This window comes from Corylus avellana, chromosome ca8 (genome assembly GCF_901000735.1).
Source record: "Corylus avellana chromosome ca8, CavTom2PMs-1.0".
Classification (NCBI taxonomy): Eukaryota; Viridiplantae; Streptophyta; class Magnoliopsida; order Fagales; family Betulaceae; genus Corylus; species Corylus avellana.
The window spans coordinates 11,182,577-11,209,469 of record NC_081548.1 but is presented as its reverse complement, the minus strand read 5'-3'; the positions used below and the strand labels follow the sequence as shown (position 1 = coordinate 11,209,469).

The window sequence follows — 26,893 nt, the reverse complement described above, 5'->3', positions numbered from 1 at the left end:
GGATTTTTTTTTTTAAAATCCCAATCTACTCTCCTTAGATGGATCCAACCTCCAACGCGCCACTCCACCGCTTCCATCGGCTCTCCATCCTCCTGTAGACACAGGCTGCTCCTCCCCCCGACATCCACGTGTCGGAGTGTGGATCTCATGCTCTTGCGTGTGAACCTCACATGTAGGTCAGCCCCTTCACACTGACCTCCTATGCCATGCCCTCCGCCAAAGTTGTTGATTTTTGTTTTTTTTTTTGTTTTTTGTTTTGTTTTTTTTTTTTTTGCTACTTTTATTGCTTTGTGCCTTTTTATCACTTGGTTTCCTATACCGAAATCTGGAGTGTTCTTTCCTTTTCGGATCCTGATGTCTTTATAGTGTCTTTTCTTCTACAGCCTCCTCTTGGTGGTTGGCTTTACCTTGTGGGTGTTTGGGTAGGGTTAAACCACCTACTTGTTTATTCCGTCTTGGTGCTTAAACCGTTTTTTTTTCGGCCCTTATTAAGAAGACCAAGTCATTTTATAACTCATCTCCTACTTTTCACTTGTATTTCTTGCACTGTAACTTTCATTTTGGGTTTGTTGTTGGAAAGCCCGCACCATTTTCAATGTTTTAATCACGTAAGCATTTTCTTATTTGCTTAGGAAAAAAAAACATTCATATTGTCTAATCATGATATTAACCCATTTTCAGCAAGATTAGCGCCATCCCGAAGGATCTGTAATATAATATCGGTGCCCATGTGAAGCACACATATTGTCATCGTTAGTAGCCCAATTGGATTTAAACCCCGGGTGATCCACATCAGTAATGATGCCATAGTTGTGACCCTCATTCGTACATGGTGCGTCGATAAACTATAAAACCATGGATCAAATGTCAATTATAAAAGTAAGCTTCTTTGACCATAGGGTTAACATGTATAATTGTAACGCCCAATGAAAATTAATTAATTGGTAATTGACTCAATGGTTCGTCTCCCAGCCTACATCCCTCACCAGACAAGACTCATGGATCATTATCTTTCCTAAGCGTGAGAATACATCGAATGACTTTTAAACTACAGGAATAGAAAGCAATAACTAAATACCATAAGCATAACCACCAGAATAAAGATAAAAACATTCTATTATAAATAGGTCATCAAATGTATGGTCAAAGACCGATCATCAAAATAACATATTATATCTCCAAATCATTGTCTGAAAATAAGATAACAAGATTAATGCAGAAACTTAAGTAATGCAAGCATGATTACTATCTCTATCATCTCAGCCTGGATAGTTCCTCCATCTTCCTACATGGACTTCAGCCAAATAGAGTCCATGTCCTAAAAAATGATCTGAATCAGGTCTTGCGCAATCACCAAGATCCGGTCTGAAGGTTTCCTCCTTTACGCTAGCTAAACCATACAATTTATACATAATGGGAGGGAAAATAAAAAAGTGCAAGTCCAAAGACTTAGTGAGAGGTAATGCACACAATACCCATGCCATTAGTGATGAACTCTGTTTGATAAAGTATGCAACAATTTGAGTATGCCAGTAATCCATGGATGCAATATAAATATAATATATGCTTATAATCATGAAAAAACAGTGATAGTTCAACAGTATGTGTTGTGAGCTTTAAAAGTACTCGCAAGTGCACGAATCATTTGCAATATAACTTTTGCAAGTGCGAGGTTGAATCAATAGGGAATTGTGTTTTTGACAAACAATTTATATCTAAAACTAATTTAATCCTAACCTAGTTCCAAAAGATTTTTGATTTTGAATAAAAGAAAACATAAACGACAAAAAAATAAACAAATAATCAACTAAGAATGTACTAAGAGCCTATTTGGGATTGAGTTTGAAAAATAGAACCTTTAAGTCAAAAAGAGCTTTTGGGCAAGAGCTCTTGTTGCACTCTGATTAGATATGGATTAGTATTTTTGCTGTCAATTTTTTTTTTTTTTTTGAAAAAAAATAAATTTTTTAATATTTTTTTTTTAAAATTAATTATATGACACGTGACAACATTTGATTGGTGCTGATGTGACATTCCGTTAAGTTTTGAACAGAATTTTAATGGAAGTACCATCTTGATCTTTATGAAAACTACATGGTACCTCATATAATAAAAATGAAACCCTAAAAAAAAAAAAAACAGTGTTAAAACCTAAGAGACAAAAAAAGTATTTAACCCTTAAAAGAATAACAACAGAAAACCTAAGAGTCGACTCCAATCCCACCAGGGCCACGACTCATAAAAATTTCTATTATCCAAGCCATGCCGTATAAGAGAATTGGAGATAACTGTTGACAATTGGGCCGACATAGAAAGCCAACCTACGTCGCAAAATAAACCAAAGATCATTGGGCCTATTTAAGCCGAAAAAGGATACACCAACCTGGTTTCACGGTGCCAAGCAAAGCAGGGGATTATCTCCAATAGTAGCAAATCAGATTTTAGGAAATAATAAAAATTAAAATCCCAATAGTTAAGCCTCACTCCAAAAAGAGAGCCCCTACTAGGCAGATGGTGCATAAACAAGCCATTTTGTAGCTTCCAATAAGCATGAAACACATCATCATTTTAAGAAAAAATACAACAAATTAAAATGAAAACACAACACCCAATCAAAATAGGAACCAAACAAATCCGGCAAGACCAGCTAAATCCGGCGAGACACGAGACCCACGGCAGCCAAATCCAGCGAGACCAGCCGGCCAGACCCACGGGTCTGGCGCATGGGTCTAATGGCGAGACCCACCGGCTGGTTTCATCGGTCGTGACTCGATTCTAATGCCTAAAAATCCAATTCTAATACATTAAAACCCGTTTCTAATGCATCAAAATTCGTTTTTGGATTCAAAACTAAAATCTAGATGTGGATAATTAATCCTTTAGGAATTTTATCACCATAAAGCCGGAAAAAATTACTCTCTAGAGTCAGAAAATGTGACTCATGGCGCCAAAGAGAGATCCACGGCCCAGAGAAGAGTGTGACCCAGAGAAGAAGAGAAGAAGAGAAATAATGAAGAAGAAGCTGGCAGACTGTTGCAAATTTTCGGTGAAGAAGAGAAGAAGAGAGAAGACGAAAGAAGTGAAAATCAAGTGTATTAGGTTGTAAAGTTTTTTTGTGCATTTTTTTTGGCTTTATATGATGTGGCTTTATGCTATTGGGTGTTGCAAAACCCACATTTTATGCAGCATCCGCATATGAGGTTTATGCCTCTTACAAATCATTGAGGCCAAAACGGAAGTCTCAATAGTAACATAAAAACACTATAAAAGAAAAGCTTCAACCAGGTAACAAAAACTTTTTTGGTAACCAATTACATTCTATTTGCTTTCTCGAATATTATTCTGATTTAATCATCACACCTATCCCCTGCCGAAACATACCAACAAGCTCTCTTGCTTATAATTTCCCTTTCTTGCATGTGCAAATTGATTCGTTGCTCATCACATTCAAAAACTACTCTTAACAATATTCATTGTGAGAAGTTTTCTAGTGAATATGGCTGGATTAAAATATCATGTGCTTCGATTTACCTTTTTTTAATTACTTTCTTAAAAAACAAAAGGTATGAGTTTCTTTAATTTATTGCAAGTATTACGATAAAAATGACATAAATAATCAAACACAAAATAAGCCCCCTGCTCTCTTGTGACTGGTGATGCACCCTGGGATGTATAGTTAAAAGTGTAGAGAATTGAAACTCGAGGAAACCAACATCAATCATCAATGCTTTTTAATGGAGAGATCTTGCGCATACATAGGCTTAATCAATTCTCTTTTTTTCTTTTAGAGAGTGAAGCTCTCAACCTTAGGGTTTGAGTTTTTTTCCGCCTACCTTGTGAGGTCTCTCTGCTGCCATTTGTGGCTGCTATTGGGGAGGAGGGATCTCTTCCCTCATTCCTCTTTCCCCTTTCTTCCTCCCTTTTGCTCCATTTGTGTGCCTTTTTTTTTTTCCTCTTGGTTGATCATCCACCCTCTGTCACAGCATCTTGCCTCCTCCACAACACCAGCTGCCTTTGCCACCTCGCTGCTTGCCTCCTCCACCGTGTTCCTCATTGGAACTAGCTTGGTTCTTAGATCGAATTTTTCAAAGCTCGATCTACTTTTCTTTGTCAGTCTTGGTCCTCAATGCGCTCGTCCACCTTCTTCTTCGGCCTTCCAGCTTCTCGCCGCTGGTCGTTGCTCCTCCGTCTGACGTCTATGCACCCACGCTTAGATCTCATGCACCCAAGTTGCCTCTTTCCATCCCACTGTCTCACCCACCGTTGGCACTACTATGTTTTGAGACTTTTTTCTTTTCTTTTTTTTTATGAATCTCTGTCGTCGTCTTGTTTGGGCTTTTGTTCTAGTCTTCTGCTCGTGTTGTTGTTTTGTAAGATTGGGACTTTTTTCTTTTGGCTCCAATCCAGTCTCCTTCGATGCTAGTTCGTTTGTTGTGCTTCTTACGATGGTTTGTGTCGGACTATGCGGCCTTTTGTCATCTGCTTTTCTTTTGCTAGCAATCCTTTACAGCTGCTCTTGTCATTTGTTTGTAACCTGTTTTCGCTGGTTATTTTATTACTAGTTTTCTGTACCATTTTCTAGACGCTTTAGGGTTGTACCTTTTTATACATATTTCTATTTTGCTTTCTCCTTTCCCGTTCCTGTTTCTGTTCCCCATATTGAATAGGTTAAAAAAAAAAAAACAAATGGAGAGATCTTCTGCATCCAATGTCCGGAAATCTATGACGCTGGCAAGTAAGTAGCACCCGTGCAACTGCTCCCAGCCGGAGTTCTGAAACTATTGAAGAGAAGTTTTTTGTACAAAAGAATCTGGTTTTGTTTTTATTGCAAATGGTAAACAATTGCCAATCGATGCATAGCCATTCCCATCAGTCATTACTTTATTCTTTTCTTTGTCTGAGGCTATGAGTGATCAATCACCACACATTGATTCAAATAAGGCTCAGAGCCATTTTCAACAGCAAGTACTCATAAAACACACGCCTGTCTGCAAGAGTTTTTAACATAAATAAGACAATCTCAACCTAATGAAAACTCAAAACAAACTAGAAATATATATATGTGTGTATATAGCAAGTCTTTTTTTTTTTTTTGGCTTTTAACGTTGACAGCAAAAGCACAGGTTTATCACCCATTATCCCAATGCAGATGCAAATTAGTTTATCATCATCATCATCCAATTATACATATGGAAAGTAAAAGGAGATTCCCCCACCCCCTCCCCCCCGTAGGCCTTCTCCCTTCTTTCCCCTTCCCCCCACCTCTGTTAACATTGAAGATGCTATCTCTTATTAACATCCACAGGAAAACAGACTTGGGAATCAGAGTTATTCAATCACAGGGGAAATAAGTTGACGCCTGAATGACTAACCCACATTAACTTTGGCAGCTACTAGACATCTACTAAACATTTAAACAAATTATGAGCTCACATAAAATCTTCTTCCAGTTCCTGCAAGGACTTGCTTGTGGCTCCAATCTGTTTATTGGATGTCATGTTTTCAGAGACCATCAAACCCTTGTAGCTCCTTAGCTCTGCTTGTCTCTCCTTTTCGAGCCTTTCCATCTCCTCCCGTCGTTTCTGCAAAGACAAACGTGGATGACTTGCATTATTAAATGAAAATTCAATTAAAATTTTATATTAAATTAAAACGAAGTGGGATTTCGTTAGGAGCTCAAAAATGAAGGGATAAAATTGCTTTACAATTTAATATAACCCAAAAATGTAACTAAACTCGAGACCCAGTACTATTGCTCATAATAGCCGGAGCGCACACAAAAGTAACACAAGGTCAATGTTTCAAAGTTGAGAATACAAGAGCTAAGATAAAATGCCAACCCAATATAATAATCATAATTATGTGTCTGGTCTTCCAGAAAATAACCACAGATTTTACACAGATGTATCATCATTAAAAAAAAATAAAAAAAATAAAAAAAACCAAAATTTCCCTCATTGTTGATCAAATATAAAATTAACAACTTTTGGTGCATTGTTTATCCTTGGTAAAAACACTAACAGAATTGCAAAAGATTGGGAAAGGCACAAAACAACAAGATTAATTATTAAGTTGCTATTTTAAAAAATTAAAACAAATACGTTTTTTTTTTTTTTTTGGTGGGTGGGGTTCACAACTCGAGCTTGGGAGAAGTAGACAAAAAGAAACCCACTAAGCTTGAATCTAGAGCATTCTCAACTAAAGATATGAAATTGAACCTCTACGCCATCAAGGGATTGACTATTGCCACAATAGATCATTCAATTGTCATCTAAATATTACAAATGTGAGAAAAAGAAATCCAAGTTCTGCAATTCAAAATATCCACTCTATATCACACCAAGTGGTGAAGGCTTTAGTCATGAGGGTTTGCTCCCTTCAAGGTACAAAGTTCAACACCTCATGGGTGCAAACAATCTCTTGGGGCCACACTCCCTGGTGAAAAGCTAGCAATTTAACTAGTTTCGTATAGGGAAACTTCTGAGGGTGTAGTGTATGGGACGGGGTTTACTTTGCAAGGGTGGGTTCGAAGGGCCCTGCCTTGAAGAGGTTTTCCGACAAAAAAAAAAAAAAAAAATTATTTGACAAGATTGCCGAAGACAACAAGATGAACAAGCTGATGTCGTGACTGATGACATGCTACAAAGAAAAAAAAAATGGAAATTAAAAACTTGGAAAAAGTCCACATACTCCCTCAAACTATTACCCAATTGACAATGTCTCCCCAAACTTTCAATTGCGACAATGTCCTTACTAAACTACCAAACATTTGACAATATCCCCTCTAAGACTAGAAAAAAGACGAGATTTTTTTTATTTTTTTTTTAATTTTCACACCCTGAATTTTTGTTTTTATTTTTTTTAAAAAAATTGTTTTATTTTTTATTTATTTTATTTTATTAAGGGTATTTTCATCATTGGGAGGACATTGTCAATTGAGTGGTAGTTTGAGGGGGGTATGTGGACTTTCCCCTAAAAACTTTGTTCACTCCAGAAAACTAGAAATGCCAGGCGAATTTCAAACTTGGGAAAGGAAAAGCCTAGCAGATTTTTTGTTTTTTCTCCAAATTGATACGTATCACAGATAGAACAATCTAGGTGTACTGAAAATATTAAGAGTAGCAATTCAGTTTGTGTATCGAGTTAAAGTCATGTCGAAGCATGGATATAAGATTATATAGGTCAATCTTAACCTAACCTATTTAATTAAATTGGTCAAACCGACCCTTTAATTAAAGGAGGGTCAGACCCCTCAACCCTAACCTACTAATTTTATGTTGAGTTCATAGGTCGTATCAAAACATTTCAACTCTAAATGTCAAGTTCAGGTCTTATCAAGCATAGATATAAGATTATATAGGTCAACTCTAATATAATTCATTTAATTAAATGAGTCAAACTCATCAACCCTACCCAACTAATTTCGAGCAAGATTTGCAAATCTTGTCAAAAATTGCCAACCCTAGAAAATATACAACTGCTCCCTCGGCTCGGCTCGGGAAGATGAGCAGCCAACTACTTTTTAAATTTTGTAATCTGAAGAGCGTATGGGCGATCAAAAAGTTTCCTGCAAAACTTATGCAACACCCCTATTGAAGAAAGTAAGAAACCAAAAAAAATATAAATTTGAGAGCTTAATGGTGCTATTAAAATTACCAAAGAGGATGTCATCTAAGTTTAGTCATGATATGGGTGGACAGGGATCTAATAAAACAGCCAAACACTGCACTTATCCTGTACCAGAATAACAATTTATAGATGCAAGAAAAAAATCCTACAGCAATGAAATGGTTGATTGAGTATAAGGGTGAAATGAAAACTACCACCGATCATAACATGATAACTAAGAAACAAAATTAATTTAGCAAAAAGACACTTGTTTTATTGTGGGCTTTCCAAACCTTTCCCACCCTCTATTCATGCTTCTTTCCCTTCTCTCTTTTATTTATTTATTTTATGAGTAGTTGAGACATCATTAAAACCGTAAGGCACCTTAGGTACATAAGAAGTATACATGAAAAAACACTTAATTAGAACGAGAAAAAATAACAAGAAAATCATGATAACTAATAATTAGAAAAAACAAAAGTCGTCGTCCAAAGATACAGAGTAAAAACAAATAACAACTTAATTTCCTCAAAGTCCTTTCACAATCCTCAAAACTTTTGTCATTCATTTCTCTCCATAGACACCACGAAAGGCACAAAGGCACCATCTTCCACACAGCAGCATTCCGAGCACTACCAGCAATCCACCAACTCACATATAAGTCAACTACACGTCTAAGCATAACCCAAGATAATCCAAATCAACGAAGAAAACATTCAGTAAGGCAATGGAGAAGAAGATAGTCTATGGACTCCCCATTCCTTTTACACATATAGCACCTATCAACCACGATGACATCTTGTTTGCTCATATTGTCCATGGTAAGGATCTTTCCTAAGGCCACCAACCTAGCAAAAACAGCTGCCAAACACACTTCTATGGGAAGTGAAAGCCATCATTGCGAGCCAAGACATTGTAGGACCTAACAACGAACAAGCCTCTTTTGGAGGGGACCCACCAAAGCTTGTCTTCACCTTCCCGTCTCACTCTAACTTATTACGACACCCTAAAGAACAAGGCAAAGACATCCACCTCCTAGTCATAAACTACTCTAGTAAAGCTTACATTCCATTGAGTGGAGCCATCCAAAAGCTCCATGTGAGTAGCAACAGAAGCATCCTTCACACAAGCAATGGCAAATAATGCTTCCTTAAAGGCCAAATTGCCACACCACAGATCATACAAAAAACTAACCTTTGAGTCATCTCCCACCTCAAATATGGTATGCCTAGAGAATTTCCCCCAACACTACCTAATATTCTTCCATAAACCTACCTCATACGCCCCAAGAGGCTCATTAGAACACCACGCACCCCACAAACTACCAAATTTAGAGTTCACTGCAACTTTTCACTAAGCCTCCCTCTTATGAGCAAAGCACTAAAGTCATTTCCCTAAGAGAGCTCGATAAAACATTAGCAAGTTCCGGACTGCCAACTTCCTATAGAGATCAGAGAACAAACCTTAGACTAGTTTACCAAGTGATAATTGAACTCTTCGCCAAGCCCACCCCATAATAAATCATGTTGAAGCTTCTCAATATGGTTTGTTACACCTAGGGCTGTTAAGAGAGTAAGCCGCTCGCTCGGGCTCGGCTCGCATAAGCTCGGCTCGTGCTCGACTCGAATATTAAATGAAGTGCTTCATGAACACGAATCCTGGCTTGAATATTAAACGAAGCTAGCTCGGCTCGACTCGGCTAAGCTCGTGAGTAGCTCGTATAAGACTCGAATTGGTAGTTATTCACATAATTCCTCATATTAATATTAAAAATTGATGATTTTTTTTTTTTCTAATAGCATCTTTTTATTATAAAATGATGCATATCCTCTCTTCGAAACCAAATGCCTTACTATATTGACTCGGGCTCCATACTCGGATAGATAGACTAAGCAAATGCTCATATGCAAGCTGGCTTCTTGAGCAGTTTAGGAGTACTTGAAGTTTAAATTTATAATAAATTAATAAATTAAATTAAATATAAGAGACAGCTCGTGAATTGACTCGGCTCGAGCTCGAGTAAAATTTAAACAGGCCGAGCCCAAACAAGAGAAGCTCGCTCAAGCTTAGCTCGTTTACACCCCTAGACTTACACCCAAAGAGAGATGAAAGAGGGACATAAAGTACGTAAGTAAATTGGAAGGTACTCTTAATAAGGGTAACCCTACCACATGAATACATCATTTTTCAACCAGCCAATCGACGCTCTATCTTCTCAATAATGTCGTTCCAAATAGACTTGGCCTTGTAGAAGGCCCCCACCAAAAGACCAAGATACTTCAAAGGCAAAGGGGAAACCCCACAACCCATATTACCTGCCAATCCATCCACATCATCAACATCATCACCCACATGAACCAATTCTAACTTAGCCAAGTTAACTTTCAAGCCCTAGACAACTTCAAAGAATAAAAACAAGCACCACAAATGATGTAGATGATCTGGGTCAGCCTCACTAGAAACCAAAGTATCATCTGCAAACAAAAGGTGGGAGATATCAATCCATGTCCCCACAAAGAAACTAGTTAACAATCCCCCACTCACTATAGCAAAAATCGTCCTACCCAACACGTCCATCACAATGACAAACAACAAAGGGGATAGAAGGCCCCCTTGTCTCAAACCACAGGAGCTAATAAAAAAATCGATGGGAGTACCATTTACCAAAACTAAGAACCGTGAAAACAAAATGAGCTATCCAAGAGCACCACTTCCCCCTAAAACCACACCTCAGCATGTACAACAAAAAAATCCCAATTAACATGATCATAGGCTTTTTCAAAGTCCAACTTGTACAGTAGACCTAGCTTCCTTGGTAATAAGAACAGAATCAAGGATCTACCTTGTAACGACCCAAGAAAAAACGTTAGACATATTTACCCTATCACCTCAAAAGAACTAGTCAATTTGAAGCTTCTCTAGAATTCATTATAAATCCCAGTTTTACCTAGTAACTAGGCAATGTGAGACTTAGCACCCATCACTATCTTTATAAACCACACATACTCTATGTGGGCTTTTTTCTAATCTTTCCAATATGAGACCAGGGTGTTACAAAACTCCCCCTCTTAAATTTCTGATGTCCTCGTCAAGCCCACATCATGCAGTGCTCTAGTACCACATAACTTGGCGTTACTAGGTGGCTCTGATACCATTTGTAACAACCCAGAGAAAAGCGTTAGCCATATCTGCGTTATCACCCTAAAAGTACTAGTCAATTTGGAGCTTCCCTAGTATTTATTATAAAGCCCAATTTCACCTAGTAACTAGGCAATGTGGGCTTGGCACACATGGCTATTTTTATAAACCATCCACACTATGTGGGCTTTTTCTTATCTTCCCAATATGGAACCGGGGTGTTACATACCTACCCCGGATGAAAACATCCTACAACTTAGAGATAATCTTCTCCAACACCATCTTCAACCTATTTGCTAAAATCTTAGCAATAGTTTTGTAAATGCCACTCACAAGGCTAATTGGGAGGAAGTCTTTAGTATTAGCCGCCCTTGGAACCTTCGAAATGAAGGCAATGAATGTCTCGCATTAACGCTCTTTTCATACTTACTTCTAGCATGGAAGTCACAAAAGACCGTCATAATGTTTCTTTAAACACAACCCAACAAACTTGCAAGAATGCCATAGAGTAACCAACAGCTCCCGAGACTTTGTCACCATTCATTGCTTTCACTACCTTCAACACTTCCCTTTCCTCAAACTCTCTAACAAAATAGCCTCGGCCCCACCAATAGAATTAAAGGAATGGTCATCCAACAAAGGCCACCAGCTAAATTGCTCAGTATACAACTTTTTATAAAACTGGACAATTTGTTCACTGATCTCCACCTAATTAGTAGAAATTGTACCATCAATCAACAAAGAGTCAATGGAGTTCCCACTCTTGTTGAAGTTGGCCACTTTGTGGGAAAACTTCATGCATTTGTCCTCATCCCTTAATCACAAAGTCCTAGATTTCTGCCTCCAACTCATCTCCTCCATGAGAATGGATCTCTCTAACTCACTTGAAGCTTCTGCCTTCTTCATTCTCTCCTTGTTGCCTAATGCTCTCTTCTTCAATGGTATCAAAAGCACATAACTCTTCCCAGAGGGTCTTTTTCCTTCTCCCTACATCATCAAACACCTCCTCATTTCATTTCTTTAAATCAAATTCCAAAGCATTGTGCTTGCTAGCCATAATGAAGCTTGGGGAGCCTAGGAAGCGATGAGTCCCACCATTCTATCCACAAAACCCCTCAGACTTTAACCACATGTTTTCAAATTTGAAGTACCTACTTCCCTATGAAAGTAACCACAATCAAGGAGAATCGGCAAATGATCCGAGCATAGCCTAGGAAGCCTTCTTTGGGACAAAGCTAGAAACTGAGAGAGACTCCTGATTATTCGACCAAGTATAAATACCACCAATGAGAGGAGGTCCATCAAGCCCTAATCAAAAATGAAGTTAGAAAACTCCATCATAGCTGGGTATAAGCAAGCTACTCCCGATTTCTCATTGGGGAACCAGGTGACGTTAAAATCACCCCCAATGCACCAAGGAAAGTTCAACCAAATGAGCAAGCCAACCAACTTATCCCAAAGAAGCCTCTTATCTCTGTCAGAATTAGGGCCATAGATACCCATAAAGGTAAGATGACCTTCAATGTTTTTGAAGGAAAAAACTATGGTGAACTCCCCCACACACGTTGATCTTTTCCACCACCCTCCTATCCCACATAATCACCCCTTTGAATCCAAACAACACCAATCCACGTGATGGAAACCCCATTAACTACACACTACACTACGAGACATGGCCTCCAACATAGTTTCTTTGTGCAAGTTTCTCATCACCCATAGGCATTTGTCCCCCTCATTTAACCCTCTCACATTCCAAGATAAGATTTTAGGCTTCATTAAACACTGAATAACCCCTCTCCTTTCCACTTGCACAACTAGAAGTCTCAGATTTAAAATCATAACTAATAGAGCATTACAACCTTTTTAACTCCCAATTGCCTTTGCTACCAAGGTTAGAAATGGAACACGACATTTTTTGAAGACAACCCACTTCAATAACTATCAAAATCGATATAAACTGCTCCTCAAAGCCCACACACAATACCCCACAACACGATAGATTTCCTTTACTCTTTGAAAACCCACTCAAAATACTTGAACCTGAGACGACCTTATTTCCCCCACAACAACAGGGGAATAGGAGCTTAGGGGAGTGCACAACGAGGCTTCCACCCAATTGAAAAGATCCACCACCCAGCAAGGATCTGAGTCAAGCACAACCTAACTATTCCTTACAACATTGCCCAATTCCATCCCAATCAAAGTAGGTAGAGGATCCACCCCCTTATCACCACGAGAAGAGTCTAGCTTGTGTGGCAATGGGACAGTCAGAGTTGTAGGTGAGTTTTGGGAAGGACCACCGGCAAGAAGATTAGGTAGCACCAGAGGCTTCAAAATCATACCCACAACTCCAAAACTAGACATAGCCACCTAATTCTTGACAAGGCTTGGAACACGGGGAAGAGACAGCTGCAAACGAGGACTAGAAAGGACCATTGGCGAAGTCTGGCTTCCTCACCAATGCAAACACCTCCTCCTTGGCGAGGAATTGGTCATGGTGAGAAGGACCACTGGCGAAAACAGGCCTGCACCACTTAGCAACGAGATAGTCTTGGTCCAAGTCCAATCACTCTAAACAACAAGCCACATCCTTAAAAATGCACTTCAACATCTCTTTAAGGGAGCACATATTGAGACTTTCACCATAACTGCTTCTATCCATCATTGGGCAACCTTCACTGACTAAAAACCTAGGACTACCACTAGACCCAAACACTCCTTACTGCCCAATGCCCTCTTCCCCTCGAGGCAAAGGTTTGGATTCCAACACCTCTATGTACGGTCTTCCCCCCCGGAACACAGCATCAACTCCATCTGATTCTTGTCCACACTCAACAACGAGCGGCCAATAGGAGGAAATTTACAACCAAGCGGAGCTCCACCAAAGAATTTCCCTCCACAACCTAAAACGCTTTGGATTCAATTAAGCACCATCTAAGCTACCCCATTGCTCAAGAGACCAAAGCAACACAAAACTTTAGCTCAACAGACACACCATCATGGTCCAATAGAACCTTGTCTAGGCCCACATACTCTGGATTGGTGAAAACCATCAGAATACCTTCTTAAAAAGCATGCCCCCTCCTCATTCCCCCTTTCCCCAAAAAAAAGGGAAAAAACATCAATCCCTAAGGGACACTTATCGTATAAGGACACAATCTCAATTTTACCAAAAATTAGGTCCAATGGATGTTCTTCACTAACCACAAGGATATAGGGGCTCCATATTTCATATTTGATGCCATTAACGGAGTGATGGGCACATGCTTCGCAATACTGAATCATATGGAATTAGCACGATCCACGATCATATTCTTGGTGGGAATCATCAACTTTATAATGTTTTGATAACAACTCATGCTTTTTCAATGATCTTTTTTAATGATTACAACCGTGATAGGTGGATCTGGTGAATGCAAGTACAATTTCATGGTAAAAGGAGACACTTCAAGCAAAAGAACTGAAAACTGGTCATGTTCAATACCTCACAACTCCATTAAAAGGTTGGTGTCTTCAAGTGGAAAAGCTCGTTTGTGTAAAGATGGATCAACATGCCTTTTGTGTATGGTGATCAACAATCAATACATACCATGCACATTAAAGTGTAACTAGTCGTCAAATTCCAGGAAGAGGTATCCTATTGCCTCCTTAAGCCAGCCTATGTAATCAAATGGAAGGGCTACAAATAATTGGATAATTAGTTGGAATTTTTGGACTTCAACTCCACTGGAGGTTTGTCCAGAAGTACACAAGCATGCTAGATAAGCAATAACTTTAAGATCTAATATCTGGATGTAGAGAAGCAAGCACTAAAAGATATGATATCTAGACGTCAGGCTTTAAGCAGAAGGAAGATGACATTGACAGTCAAACATGATTTCTAGAGGAAAACATATTTGGAATGGAAGAGATCTTCAGCACAATCAACCCACAAAACCATAGTGGTTTTTCTTTCTTTCTTTTTTTATGATGAATTTTGTTAAGATTTAAACCTTAGACCTACCACAACCCCAACCCCATCCCTCACCACTTGAGCCAAAGCCCAAGTAGCACCAGAGCAGTAATTTGCACATCTCAAAAACCACATGTAGACCTCAAATTTGCATACAAATCTGTTGTGAAAGGCAGCCAAAGTGAATCCGAGCTCTATATGGGATACACGAGCAAAGCATAAGCATCTCATTAAATAATTTCCCAAAAGAAGGTTCCACTGATAGGGAACACATGTCAAAATTCTACCATCCAAAACCTCAATTTGAGTTAAATTGCAGAATGACTTCAAGGCTATTCCTTTGATACATCTAAAATTCAGAAGTGTATGCCAAAATAAGTTTTAATAGAATAATATACTTCTGTTACCATAAGCCCTATGAGGCCACTATTGGCTATTCAGGTCCTATGTTCACCCAAATAGTAAAGGTATCTGAATCTTACTGACCTCATATTGGCCAATGAGGGAAAACAATCAACAACAGAATATATGGAACTTACTTTGTCTCTCAGCTGTAGTTTCCTTTCCGCTCTTTCTGCTGCACTAACCGCTTCCCGCTCGGCTGCAGTTATATGATATAAGTAGAGACATCATGACAGGATTATAGAAGATGAAGATTAAAGTAAGACATAAAATCAGAATAATTCGTATCTGATATACATGCATATAAATAAAAATAAAATAAATGAAATAAAATAAGTGATACAGGAGAAAATTGCTAAAAATATCATAACTAGGAAGAAGACCCAAAAGTTGCACCCCGTTTTCCTCCACAAAGAGCAACTAGAGTATTAGCTTTAGAATAAAAGAATCCAAAAAGGACGCTGAGATCATAATTGTACCTTTCAAATCAGGTTTCCTTTCCACTTTTGTCCTGTTCAACCTATTCACTACCTCATTAATCCGCTTCTCCACTCTCACAGTCCGCACCTATATGCAGCATCAAATCAAAGAAAGATCTATTTCTCATACATGCACAACCAAAAAGATTAAAAAAAAAAAAAAAATCCACAAAGAAAACTAGCATCCCAGATAACATTATGCACATGCTACAAAAAAGGGGGAGCCCACCATTTTTGGATTGTGAAAACCAACTTGACCAACATCCATGGAAGCAGTTTTCTTCAAATTGGACCAGGGAGTGTAAACAACATCAATATTGTTGACCTTGTTGCCTGCCATATAATCAGGAAAAAGTAACTCATCTATAACACCACAAAACTGAAACTCAAATTGGAAGAATGATTGATAGCCATCTTTAGTGTTAGCTAATCTTATATAATAAAACTCAAATTGGAAGAATGATTGCTAGCCATCTATAGTGTTAGCTAATCTTAAGAGTATATATGTCTGCATTTGTCTGGTATAGGATCTTATTACATGTGTGTGAACTTTTTATTTCTATACACAAAAGGTCATCAAGTATCAAAATACCCACTTCATAGTTATGAGGTAATCAGTCAATTCTTCGACAACATATAATAAAAGTACACACACAATTAAATGAACTGTTTTATAAAAAGAGGATGAATCTGAATCTGGTTTAGATTTTGCCTTGGATGGAATTTGCTTTGACAAGCTGAGCACAATCCTCCAGTAACCCTTCACTTATACCATCAATAGTCTGACCTCTGTGCAGTCTCACATAAACATGGGCTGAAGACATTTTATCCACATGGAACCTGCAACAAACAAACCCCTGCTAAGAAAAAGGTTCATAAGCTGAAAATGCAATAACCCTACTAACTTATAAACCAGGTAAAGCTCAGACAAGATTTAGAAAACCTAATTATGCACGTCTGTCAAAAACATAACCAAAACTGTTTACTGTGCGGACATGACCTAAACGAAACAAACACGCACGTACATGTTGAACTCTTCATTCTTCTTCATTTTCCCCAATTTGTTAAAACAAAAATTACCCATTTCAGTTACATAAATCGAAATCAAAATAAAACATATGAAAAAAAATAATTGGGGAAAATAAGAAATAGAAATATGTGGGGAAGGGTACCAAATGTCTTCGGGGAAGCCGTATTTGATGAGCTCCTCGTTCTCGAACTTGTCGAGGCCCATGAAGATGGTGTAATCGCCGATCTCTGAGCGGGCTTTGAAGTAGAACACCATGGTTGGGTTGCCTTCTCGTTTTGCCCTATTCCGGAGTGTGGGGGAGACAGAGTAGCGAATTAGGGCTTCACGAGATTTTATTGAGAGAGAGAGAGAGAGACGTCAGAACTTGTTCAGGTTTAGAGATGTGGTCTGTTTGACGAGACTAGAGGACGTCCACGCGGAATAATGTAAAAGCCAAACTGGCGTAGACTTTGAACTAAAAACGCTGGTTGGGATTGCGTTTTCTTTACGCGTTCACTTTTTCAGATTCTCTTTTTCTGATTTTACAGCATCTCCCGTGATTTTAAAAAGGAAAAAGATTGTTAAAAAAAAAAAAAAAAAAGGAAAAAGATATTATAACGCGCCAACTGTAAATTTTTTAAGTTTTTATTTTTAGTCAATTGAAAATGTAAAAAAATTTCTAAAAAAAATTTCTATCGTTAGATTTTTTCTAACTCCGTTAGTCTCAACTAAACCCATTCTTTTTCTAATCCACCAGAAACATTACTCGAAGACTTCTTGAGCTCGAATTACCTAGAACGAGTTTTTTTCGTACTTTATGGCTTTGTTTAGAATAGTACTATAGTAAATTTGATTGATATGAAATAAAAAAGTAAGAATATTTTATATAAAAAAAGTGAAAAAAATTTGTTTTGCAGTATTTTTTTTTATTTAAATAGTAATAGAAAGTGATTGATGCGATATAAAAAGTAAGAATGTTGGGGTTAATTTTGAGAAGAATTTTTTGAGCTTTTTGGTCCAGTCTGGTCTGGCCCTTTGCCAAACACAGCCTATCGGAACGAAAGTTATCGAACCTCCTATGCCAATTAGACACGCCAAATCCCAAAGAATTCGCCAACTGACAGGCAATCTTTTCCCTTTACCCCTAATGCAAAGCCACATCAATTTATTTGCAGCCAACACCAACAAAACCCAGAAATTAAACCTTGAATTCCCATTCTAATTATAATTCTACCAAGAACAGCAAATCAAAATAGTCCAAAAACCCTAAAGAAAATCACAAGAATTACACACCAAGAACAGCAAATCTCGCCCAGCTCTCCCTCTCTCTCCCTCTCTCTCTCTCTGTCTCGTATTTATCGGGAACCAAAAAGGAAAGGAAAGAGGGATGAGAGAAACAATTCTTGTCACAAGTCACCCGGGATGGCCGGAAAGCCACCCTAACCCCTAGGGTGGCCGCAAGCCAACCCATAGAGGTTGGGGGTGACTTTCCGGCCATCCCTTCAAAAAAAAAATTTAAAATTTAATTTTTAAATTAAATTAATAAAAAATTAATATATTGAGGTGGCAAAACAGTGTGTTTAGTTAGGATTGATGGTATTAGGAAAAATCTAATGATATGGATTTTTTTTTTTGCATTTTCGATTGACCAAGGGAGTAAAAATTCGAAAAAAAAAATTATAATTTTGGCACGTTGACTTATGAATTTATAATATATTTACCCTTTTAAAAAACATGTAATTTTTTTTAAAAAAATTTTATAGCAAACTTTTTTTTATAGAAAATGGTTATTGTGAACTTTTAATTTTTTTTTTAATGATTTAATTTCGTACTTTTAACTTGGATGTCCAACATTTTATCTTTTTTGTTCTTTAAAATATTGTGCATAATAAAAAGTGATGATTCAAAATGTAAAAACCTATCGAACAAAAGCTCAAGCTCAATTAGGGGTGGGCAGATTAATCGGTTACCGATTACCGGCCATCTACCGGTTTCGACCGAACCAATATTAACTATAACCGTTTAACTGATATTCTTATCGGTTAAAAATTTTATACCGAAATTCTTATCGGTTAAAAATTTTATACCGAAATTCTTATCGGTCTGGTCCGATCCGGTTAACCATTTGTTATCGGTTAACCGTTTTAACCGATAAGAACCGGTATGGGGGAAGGCTATTAACAAAGTTAGTCTAGTTCAGTTGGTAGGGCACTAAAGCACAAGGCTCTTAACCTTGTGGTTGTGGGTTCATGCTACTACGATGGCCATTTTTTTCGCTCACACACTTAGTCATTTCTTTTATTTTCCCAATTCCCACGCCACATATTTCTTTTCTATTCTTTCTCTTTTTTTTTTCTCTGCTCCTCCCACGCAGGCACACAACTATCTTTCACTGCTCACACACTTAGTCATTTCTTTTCTTTTCTTTCCCCAATTCCCATGCCACATATTTCTTTTCTATTCTTTCTTCTTCTTTTTTTCTCCTCCTCCCACGCAGGCACGCAACTATCTTTCACTTTCAGACTCTTTCTAGTTTCTTCCTCATTTTTTTTTTCTTTCTTTTCCAGTTTTCCTTCTCACCATTGCAGGAGAATTGGTTTCTTCCCCATTTTTTTTTTCTCTTTCCAGTTCTCGCAACATCTGCTCTCACAGTCACAGACCTCTTTTTTAGCATCAAAGATTCAATTCAGGTAAGAGTTTTTGCCTTTTGGTTCTTGGAGGTTAGAGAAGTAGAGAAAACTGAAGAAGGTGAGATTTAGAACCGGTTAACCGATTAACCGGTTTAACCGAACCGTTTAACCGTGTACCGTTATAATCGATTATTCCGATTAAAATCCTTATTGGCCTAGTATCGATTAAGAAATCGTTTAACTGAAAATTATCGGTTAATAACCCGGTAAGAGCCAAAACCAGACCGTTTTGACCGATACCCACCCCCAAGCTCAACATTTTCTTTCTTTATTTTTTTGTACCTGTTACACATAAACCCAGTGCCCGAAGCCCACAGGTCATCCCAAGCCCATGGGTCAAGGGCCCATGAGCCCAAGAGAGCCCGATACATCCCAATGGGCTCACCAAAGGCGCCCGATGCAAAGCAATGAATACGGCGTCGTCCTATACGCTCTTGGATAACCAGAATCCAAGCATGGGATCACTGTGAACCTTCCGCACTTAACATTCGGATACACAGGCAATCCGAGCCTAGCAGGATCGTTGGGATGGTTATGATCTTATTCTTAAAACCGCCTCGCAGGTACAAGCAATCCTCAGATCAACGTACGTAACGGCCTCTTACCAATAATAAAGAGAAGGAACGCAAGCATTAACCCTTCCTACCGTTATGACCAGATCTCAGATCTTCTGCCCGGCCCTTATAACCACCTCCGCATGCTCAACTATAAAAGGCCTCACTCCGAAGGTACGAGGGACCAAGAATTCGCATACTAAACTAATGCACAAACTGACTTAAGCATTGAGGAGGAACCGCCGGCCAACACCTGGCGTATTCTCTTAACGTGTGCTTTACTTTTGCAGATTTACTAAAAGAGTCACAAAAAGGCGAACCACGAGAGGAGTAGCTTGATGACTTGGGCCCCCTTTGATTCACTGTGCCGGAAACTGCTTCAACAGTTTGGCGCCGTCTGTGGGAACAACTGTTCGTTCTTACAAAAACAAATATCCCCAGCAATGGTAAATACATGGTCAAGAAGCCGACCTCTCACCGAAGAACCACTGGCGCAAGATAATCAAAGGCCCCCACCGGCACATCAGAATGCCGGCGACAAAGAGCGCATTGCTTCACTAGAAGCACAAATGGCGCTCCTGATCTAGCAGAATGAGGAGCTGTGGCTCCAATTTCCATCTCTATCCCAAGTCAATCAGGCTGAATAGTTAAATGGACTAAGAAACCATGATCATCACTTTGATGACCAGAACCTCCACTCTGACAATCATAGCCACAAAGGCGAGAGTCGTCCTCCCCCATGCAGCCATACTCGCAAAGGTGAAAACTCCCGCAAAATGGCGAAACAGCTACCAATCATGGCTCCGCAAGGGGAGGTAGACAAAGCATTGGTAGTGCTTAAAACTAAGATGGAAGCCATGGAGAAGAAAGAAAAGTACAAGACTGCAGTGGTGAGCAAGCTCTTCGCTGGAACGGAGACACCCTTCACCAAGTAGGTGATCGATCATCCACTCCCCCACAAATTCAAAACACCGCAAATTCTGAGCTACAGTGGAGTTGGAAATCCAACCGAGCATCTGGAGAACTATCGGATGCATCTAACGCTGCATGCCATTCCCAATGAGATAGCATGCAGAGCCTTACCGACTACACTCTCGGGAAACGCCAGGGAATGGTTCCGAAGTTTGGCCCCCAATTCCGTGGCTAACTTCGAGGACCTAGCTCGGATTTTTCTCACCCATTTTCTGGGTTCTAGAGAAAGGAAGAAACCATCCGGGTACGTATTGACGCTCCACCAACGAGAAGGGGAGAGCTTAAGCAATTTATGATTCGGTTTAACACCGAAAAACTGAACGTGGAAGATTCTACGGACGGTGTAATCTTCTCTGCCGTCTATAACAGAATCTTGCCCGACTAGCCCGTGGCAAGGAAGATTGCGAGAAAGCAACCAAACACCCTCCAGGAGCTACTGGACAAAGTAGAGGAGTTTATTAATGAAGAAGAGACCTTGAAGGCAATGAGATCAGCCCGGAAGACTCCTAAGAAGCTGGAGGAAAAGAAGAGGAAAGATCTACCGGGGTTCGATGCCCCAAAGCATTTCAAGAAGAAGTTTAGAAAATCATAACTTCACTTCACTCAACGCCAACATTTCCAAGGTCCTGATGGAAATTAAAAAGGATCCGGAATACCGAAGACCTCCCGGGGCCCCGCAGAATCATACCTCAGATCGATATTGCGAGTTCCACGAGGTTAACGGGCGATATTGCGAGTTCCACGAGGTTAACGGGCACTACACAGAGGGTTGCATCGCCTTGCGGCACCTCATTGAAAAGTTTATCCAAAATGGTAAACTTGTGCGATTCTTGGGAGAGCAACAGAGAGCGGCCCCACCTCGGGAGAACTACGTCCGAGAAATATAGTATCATCCTCATAGGAATCAACATCCGCAAGAACGGCATCGAAGTAGGAGCTCTAACTGTCGGAACCAGGATAGGTATCCTCTGGAAGAAAGAATAAGACGAGAAGAGCACTGAGGAAGGCCAGCGCGCCCAACCCGTGAGCCCCAACATCAAGCTAACCTCCCAAAAATCCGCACCATAATTGGAGGATTCACCGGGGGAGGAGAATCAGGAAAAGTGAGCGATGTGTGCCAAATATTGCTTATTTGGACCCCTTAATTTACTTGTGTTAATCCTTTAGCTGTGTTATTATCTAATGTTCTGTGTTAATTTTGTGTTTTTAGTATTTTGTAGGTCGTTGAATAAAAACTACTTTTCGGAAGAAAACATACTTTGAGAAAACCTAGATGATGTGGTTAAGTTTAACTAAATCCAAGAAATGGTTAAATCGGATTAAAGTTTAGATTGGATAAAATTTCGGATTAGATTCAAATTCAGATTATGCACATGTCTCAGTATTTTGACCATAAATTTTCGCTCATATATCGGATTGAGGTGATTCAAGCGGCATTGGAAAGCTATCTCAAACTACTACAACTCATTGTGAATTATGATTTTCCTAATTCGGATGTTTACTATTCCAAAATCATCTTACAATAAAAGGATACAAACTTGGACGAATTTTATCCGATTTCAACTTTTAAAACCCTAAGTTTTAGGTCTATAAATAGGGAATTATCAGATTAGTTGAGGGGGCTACGAATTTCAAGATTGCAGAGGAGAAAGAAGAGAGTTTAAGGTTTTCCTAGCTTTTGGATCTCAACTTTGTGATTCTTATTTGTAAGTACTCAATTTTACATTATGAATTCAATCAATCTTGTTTTGTCTTTCAATAACGTGAGAGGCTAAATCTTCAACTAAGGTTGAAGATGAAGCCTCACTTATGATTAGCAACTTTGTTTGATGTATGTAATATTTCCCAATTTAATGGTTTAATTGCTTTCTTGTTTTACTTCTAATCAATTGGATTGAATAATTCTTGGATATCTTTTGTGATTCAAGGATACACTTGATTATTTAAGATTATTCAATACAATTGATTGCTTGGTTTTCTTTGTTAAAAATTGCATTTTCCTTGTGATTTATTCTCTGGATACAATTGATGTTTTGATAAAGATTGGATGTTTTCTTGTGATTTACGGATACAGTTAATGATTTGATCGAATATTATATTTCTTTTGTGATTTGGGTTATGAATGGATACATGAGATCTTTTGATTAATTCTTTGAAGCAATAGTAAAACAAACTTAAGATTCATATATAAGAACTTTGGGGAATATTATAGATCATGAAATTATGTTGTTATGAATTTGTGAGTGCGGATTCCGAAACCTTAGTGCTTCGTCATAAGATTTCAATTACTTTAAATTGTTTATGTTTTTACGTTTTCATTAAAACAAAAAATTCGCTCAAAAAATTTGGAACTAGATTAGGGTTTAATTAATTTAGATTTAAAATTGTTTTCAAGATTACAATTCCCTGTGGGTTCGACCTCGGACTTGTAATCCATTAACTACAATTGATTCGTGCACTTGCCAGTTAAATAAATTTGCACAACAAGTTTTTGGCGTCATTGCCAGAGAATTGTTTATTTTTTGAAACCAATTTATTTCTAGATTAGTTTTATTCTTCTACTAGTTATAATTAGGATTTTATTTTTTCTGCAATTTGTTTTGTTTTATTCTTATTACTAATAAAAAAAAAAAGATTTTTTTGTTTTGTTTTGTTTTGTTTTTGTGTTACAGCCCTGCTACGATTGAGCGCACTTGTGGCCAAGACAATAACAACAACAGTTAAGTAGATTTTAGCCAAAATCTTTTGGTCCTTTTTCGTGAGTTTTTAGTTTCTGTTCAAATTAATTTCTGCTTGCAATTGTGTTTAGTTAGTTTAATATAATTTAATTTAGATCAATTCATTTTAGTTTTAGTTTGTTAGTTTGCTAGTTCCTATTTGCATGTTCGGACGTAGATCTTTAAATCTGGAGTTAAACACTTTTGATCCTGAAATTGAAAGAACGATGAGAGAGAATCTAAGACAGCCACCAAACTCACCCACAAATTCTCAAAGTTTTGAGTTTGATTCGGAAAAGTCTATTAAGATGGGAGAACGAAATCAACCTAGATCCCTTAGGGAGCTGTTCGTACCCAAGATTACCAACACACCGTCGTGTATAGTGTTGCCAGCTACTCGCTTTGAGCTGAAGCTGAGTACAATAAGTCACCTTCCTGCGTTTAGAGGATTAGAGAATGAGGATCCATATGTTCATGTGAGGATTTTTTTGGAAATATGCGATATTGTTAATACGCAGAATGCCCCAGTAGAAGCGGTGCGTCTTCGGTTATTCCCTCTGTCCCTACATGATAGGGCGAAATCCTAGCTACTCAACAATAGACCTGGATGGATGGCTATACCAGTATTGTACTCATTTGTTATTGATTGATTAATATAGGAGCCTCTTTTATCAAAAAAAAAAAAAACAATAGACCTGGATCTATCACCTCTTGGGATATGCTGCAAAGCAAGTTTTACCACAAGTTCTTCCCAATTTCCAAAATCAATGCCCTCCGTCTACAGATCACAAATTTCAGACAAAAAGAAGGGGAAAGATTCACCGATAGTTGGGAGAAGTTTAAAGAGCTTACTATAAAATGCCCACCCCACGGGTTTGAGAATGAGGTGCTTGTTCAAATTTTCTAGAGGGGACTAACACCAAGTGAGCGAAACTCGCTTGAGACTATAAACCGTAGAGAATTCTTAAGTCTTACTGGGGATGAAGCCTATACAACTTTGGACGAAATGGCTGAACGAGCACAACAATGGGATTTTCTAGACAGTTGGGACAGACAACAACCCGCTCCCAAGACAGCAGGCATCTATGAGGTGAAGAACGATGCCGAATTAAGGGAGAAATTCAAAGCTCTCAAGCGTCAGTTTGATACTATGGTCTTAAACAAATTAGTGAATGCTGCATATACTTACCAAGTTGATGCATGCGGGTTATGTGATAGTCAAACGCACTTCACTCAAAACTGCCCAACTTTGTCTACAGAGTACCAAACTGAGCAAGTCAATGCCTTCAATGAGTATAGAAAACCCACAATTGGACCGTTTTCTGAAACTTACAATCCAGGGTGGTGAAATCACCCCAATTTCTCTTGGAAGCAAAATCAACCATTGAACCAAGGAGGTACCTCCACTCAAACTCAGAATCAGTACCGGCCATCTCACCAAGTTCAACCGCCTGTTTATTAGTCCACCACTCAAGTGCCACATCCCGCACCACAATCATCACTGGAAGACATGATGAAAACATTAATAGAAAAAGTCGACCAGTCCAACTCCCAAGCTATATAAGAGCTCAAGAATTCCAGCTCCCAAGCTATACAAGAGCTAAAAGGTTTCACCAATCAAGCCATACAGGAGCTGAGGAATTCCAACATGGCTAATAGCAGAGACATACAAGAACTTAACCAGGCCATGATCAAGGTAGAAGGACAAGTTGGCCATATAGCAAATCAAGTGAGGGAAAGAGAAAGAAGGAAGTTCCCTAGTCAACCTGTGCCTAACCCAAAAAGGGCAATTTGTGATTGGAAGTTCCTCCGCCTCTACGCATGGTCAGGATCATGTACAAGCCATCACCACTTTGAGGTCAGGCAAACAAGTGGATAATCAAGTGGTCATGCCTGAAGAGGCCATTGAGGTTGCAGAAGAGAAGGAAAACCAGGGCAAGCTTGCGGAAGACACAGGACTAGACATTACCATTCCGATTGCTAAGGGCCCTTCCAAAAAGTATATACCCAAAGCTCCGTATCCATAAAGATTGATAGCGCCAAAGAAGAGCTCGAACTTCGATGATATTTTGGAAGTGTTCAAGCAAGTGCAGATAAACATTCCATTCCTAGATGCCATCCAGCAAGTGCCTTCTTATGCCAAATTTCTGAAGGATTTGGTCACTTTCAAGAGAAAGACGAATGTCCCCAAGAAAGCTTTCCCGACTGAGTAGGTCAGCTCTATCTTGCAATACAAGATGCTTGTAAAGTATAAGGACCCTGGATGTCCTACCATTGCTTGCAAGATTGGTGACAATCGAGTTGAAAAAGCTCTGTTGGATTTGGGGGCTAGTGTAAATCTACTGCCATATTCAGTATATGTTTAGCTGGGATTGGGAGAGTTGAAATCCACTTCAATTACACTTCAGTTGGCCGACAGATCTATGAAGGTTCCAAGGGGAATTATTGAAGACGTGCTGATCAAAGTTGATAAGTTCTACTACCTTGTGGACTTCATCGTCTTAGATACAGAGACGAAAAATGCATAAATTCAAGTTCCAATCATATTCGAGTGTCCCTTTTTCGCTATGGCTAATGCCCTAATCAACTGTAGAACTGGAGTCTTGAAGATATCATTTGGAAACATGACAGTGGAGTTGGACATCTTTGATATTAGCAGGTAGCCATTTGAGTATGAGGAGGTCAGAAGCACATGCTTAATTGAGGAGATAGTAGAGAAAACTGTCAATGAACCAGATATTGAAGACCCCCTAGGAGAATGCCTGATTACACTGGGAAGTGACATGGAACTGGACAATCTATTGGAATAAGCTGACGCCTTGTTAGACTCAACTCCTGAGATAGAGACGGAGATTGCAGAAATTACTTTGACATCATCCCCTGATCCATCTTCATTAGCAACTGAGCCTGTCAAGCGGGAGTTGAAATCTCTACCAAACACCCTAAAGTACAAGTATCTGGATCCTATAGAATCTCTGCCAGTGATCATTGCTGCAGACCCAGATAGTGATCAGGAACATAAGCTGCTAGAAGTTTTGAGAGAGTATAAAGAAGCAATCGGGTGGTCAATAGAAGATATCAAAGGAATCAGCCCTGCAGTAGTGATGCATAAGATTCATCTGGAAGAAAATGTTAAAACTTCTCGCGAGCCACAGAGACGGTTGAATCTGGCCATGCAAGAGGTAGTTCGAGCGGAGGTAATTAAACTTCTGGATGCAGGAATCATATACCCAATCTCTGATAGCAAATGAGCGAGTCCCATTCATATGGTGCTAAAGAAGGCAGAGATTACAGTCATCAAGAACAAGGAAAATGAGTTGGTCCCCACTCGTGTGCAGTCAGGGTGGAGATTATGCATTGACTACAGGAAGT

General features: G+C 38.8%; 1 protein-coding gene and 1 non-coding gene across 2 annotated transcripts; both read right to left on the bottom strand.

Moving 5' to 3' along the window:
- Positions 1-5,029: 5,029 nt before the first annotated feature.
- Positions 5,030-17,005, bottom strand: LOC132189962 (uncharacterized). Its single transcript, XM_059604820.1, has 6 exons — positions 16,752-17,005; positions 16,292-16,419; positions 15,809-15,912; positions 15,580-15,667; positions 15,238-15,299; positions 5,030-5,582 (listed from the first exon to the last, which is right to left on the bottom strand). Exons 1-6 carry the CDS (start codon positions 16,862-16,864, stop codon positions 5,430-5,432), a joined length of 648 nt encoding a protein of 215 aa, XP_059460803.1. The 5' UTR covers positions 16,865-17,005; the 3' UTR covers positions 5,030-5,429.
- Positions 17,006-24,290: 7,285 nt separating this feature from the next.
- On the bottom strand, positions 24,291-24,397 carry LOC132191203 (small nucleolar RNA R71). Its single transcript, XR_009441231.1, has one exon. It is a non-coding gene; the product is annotated as a small nucleolar RNA R71 (small nucleolar RNA).
- Positions 24,398-26,893: the final 2,496 nt, after the last annotated feature.

Bases quoted from the DNA above. Each gene is read 5' to 3' on its own strand.
- LOC132189962 (XM_059604820.1), bottom strand. From the start codon at position 16,864: ATGGTGTTCTACTTCAAAGCCCGCTCAGAGATCGGCGATTACACCATC. The intron at 16,420-16,751 runs GTACCCTTCCCC...TGTTTGTTGCAG, and splicing joins GGCTTCCCCGAAGACATTTG to GTTCCATGTGGATAAAATGT. The intron at 5,583-15,237 runs GTAAGTTCCATA...TTGTCTTTGCAG, and splicing joins AACTACAGCTGAGAGACAAA to AAACGACGGGAGGAGATGGA.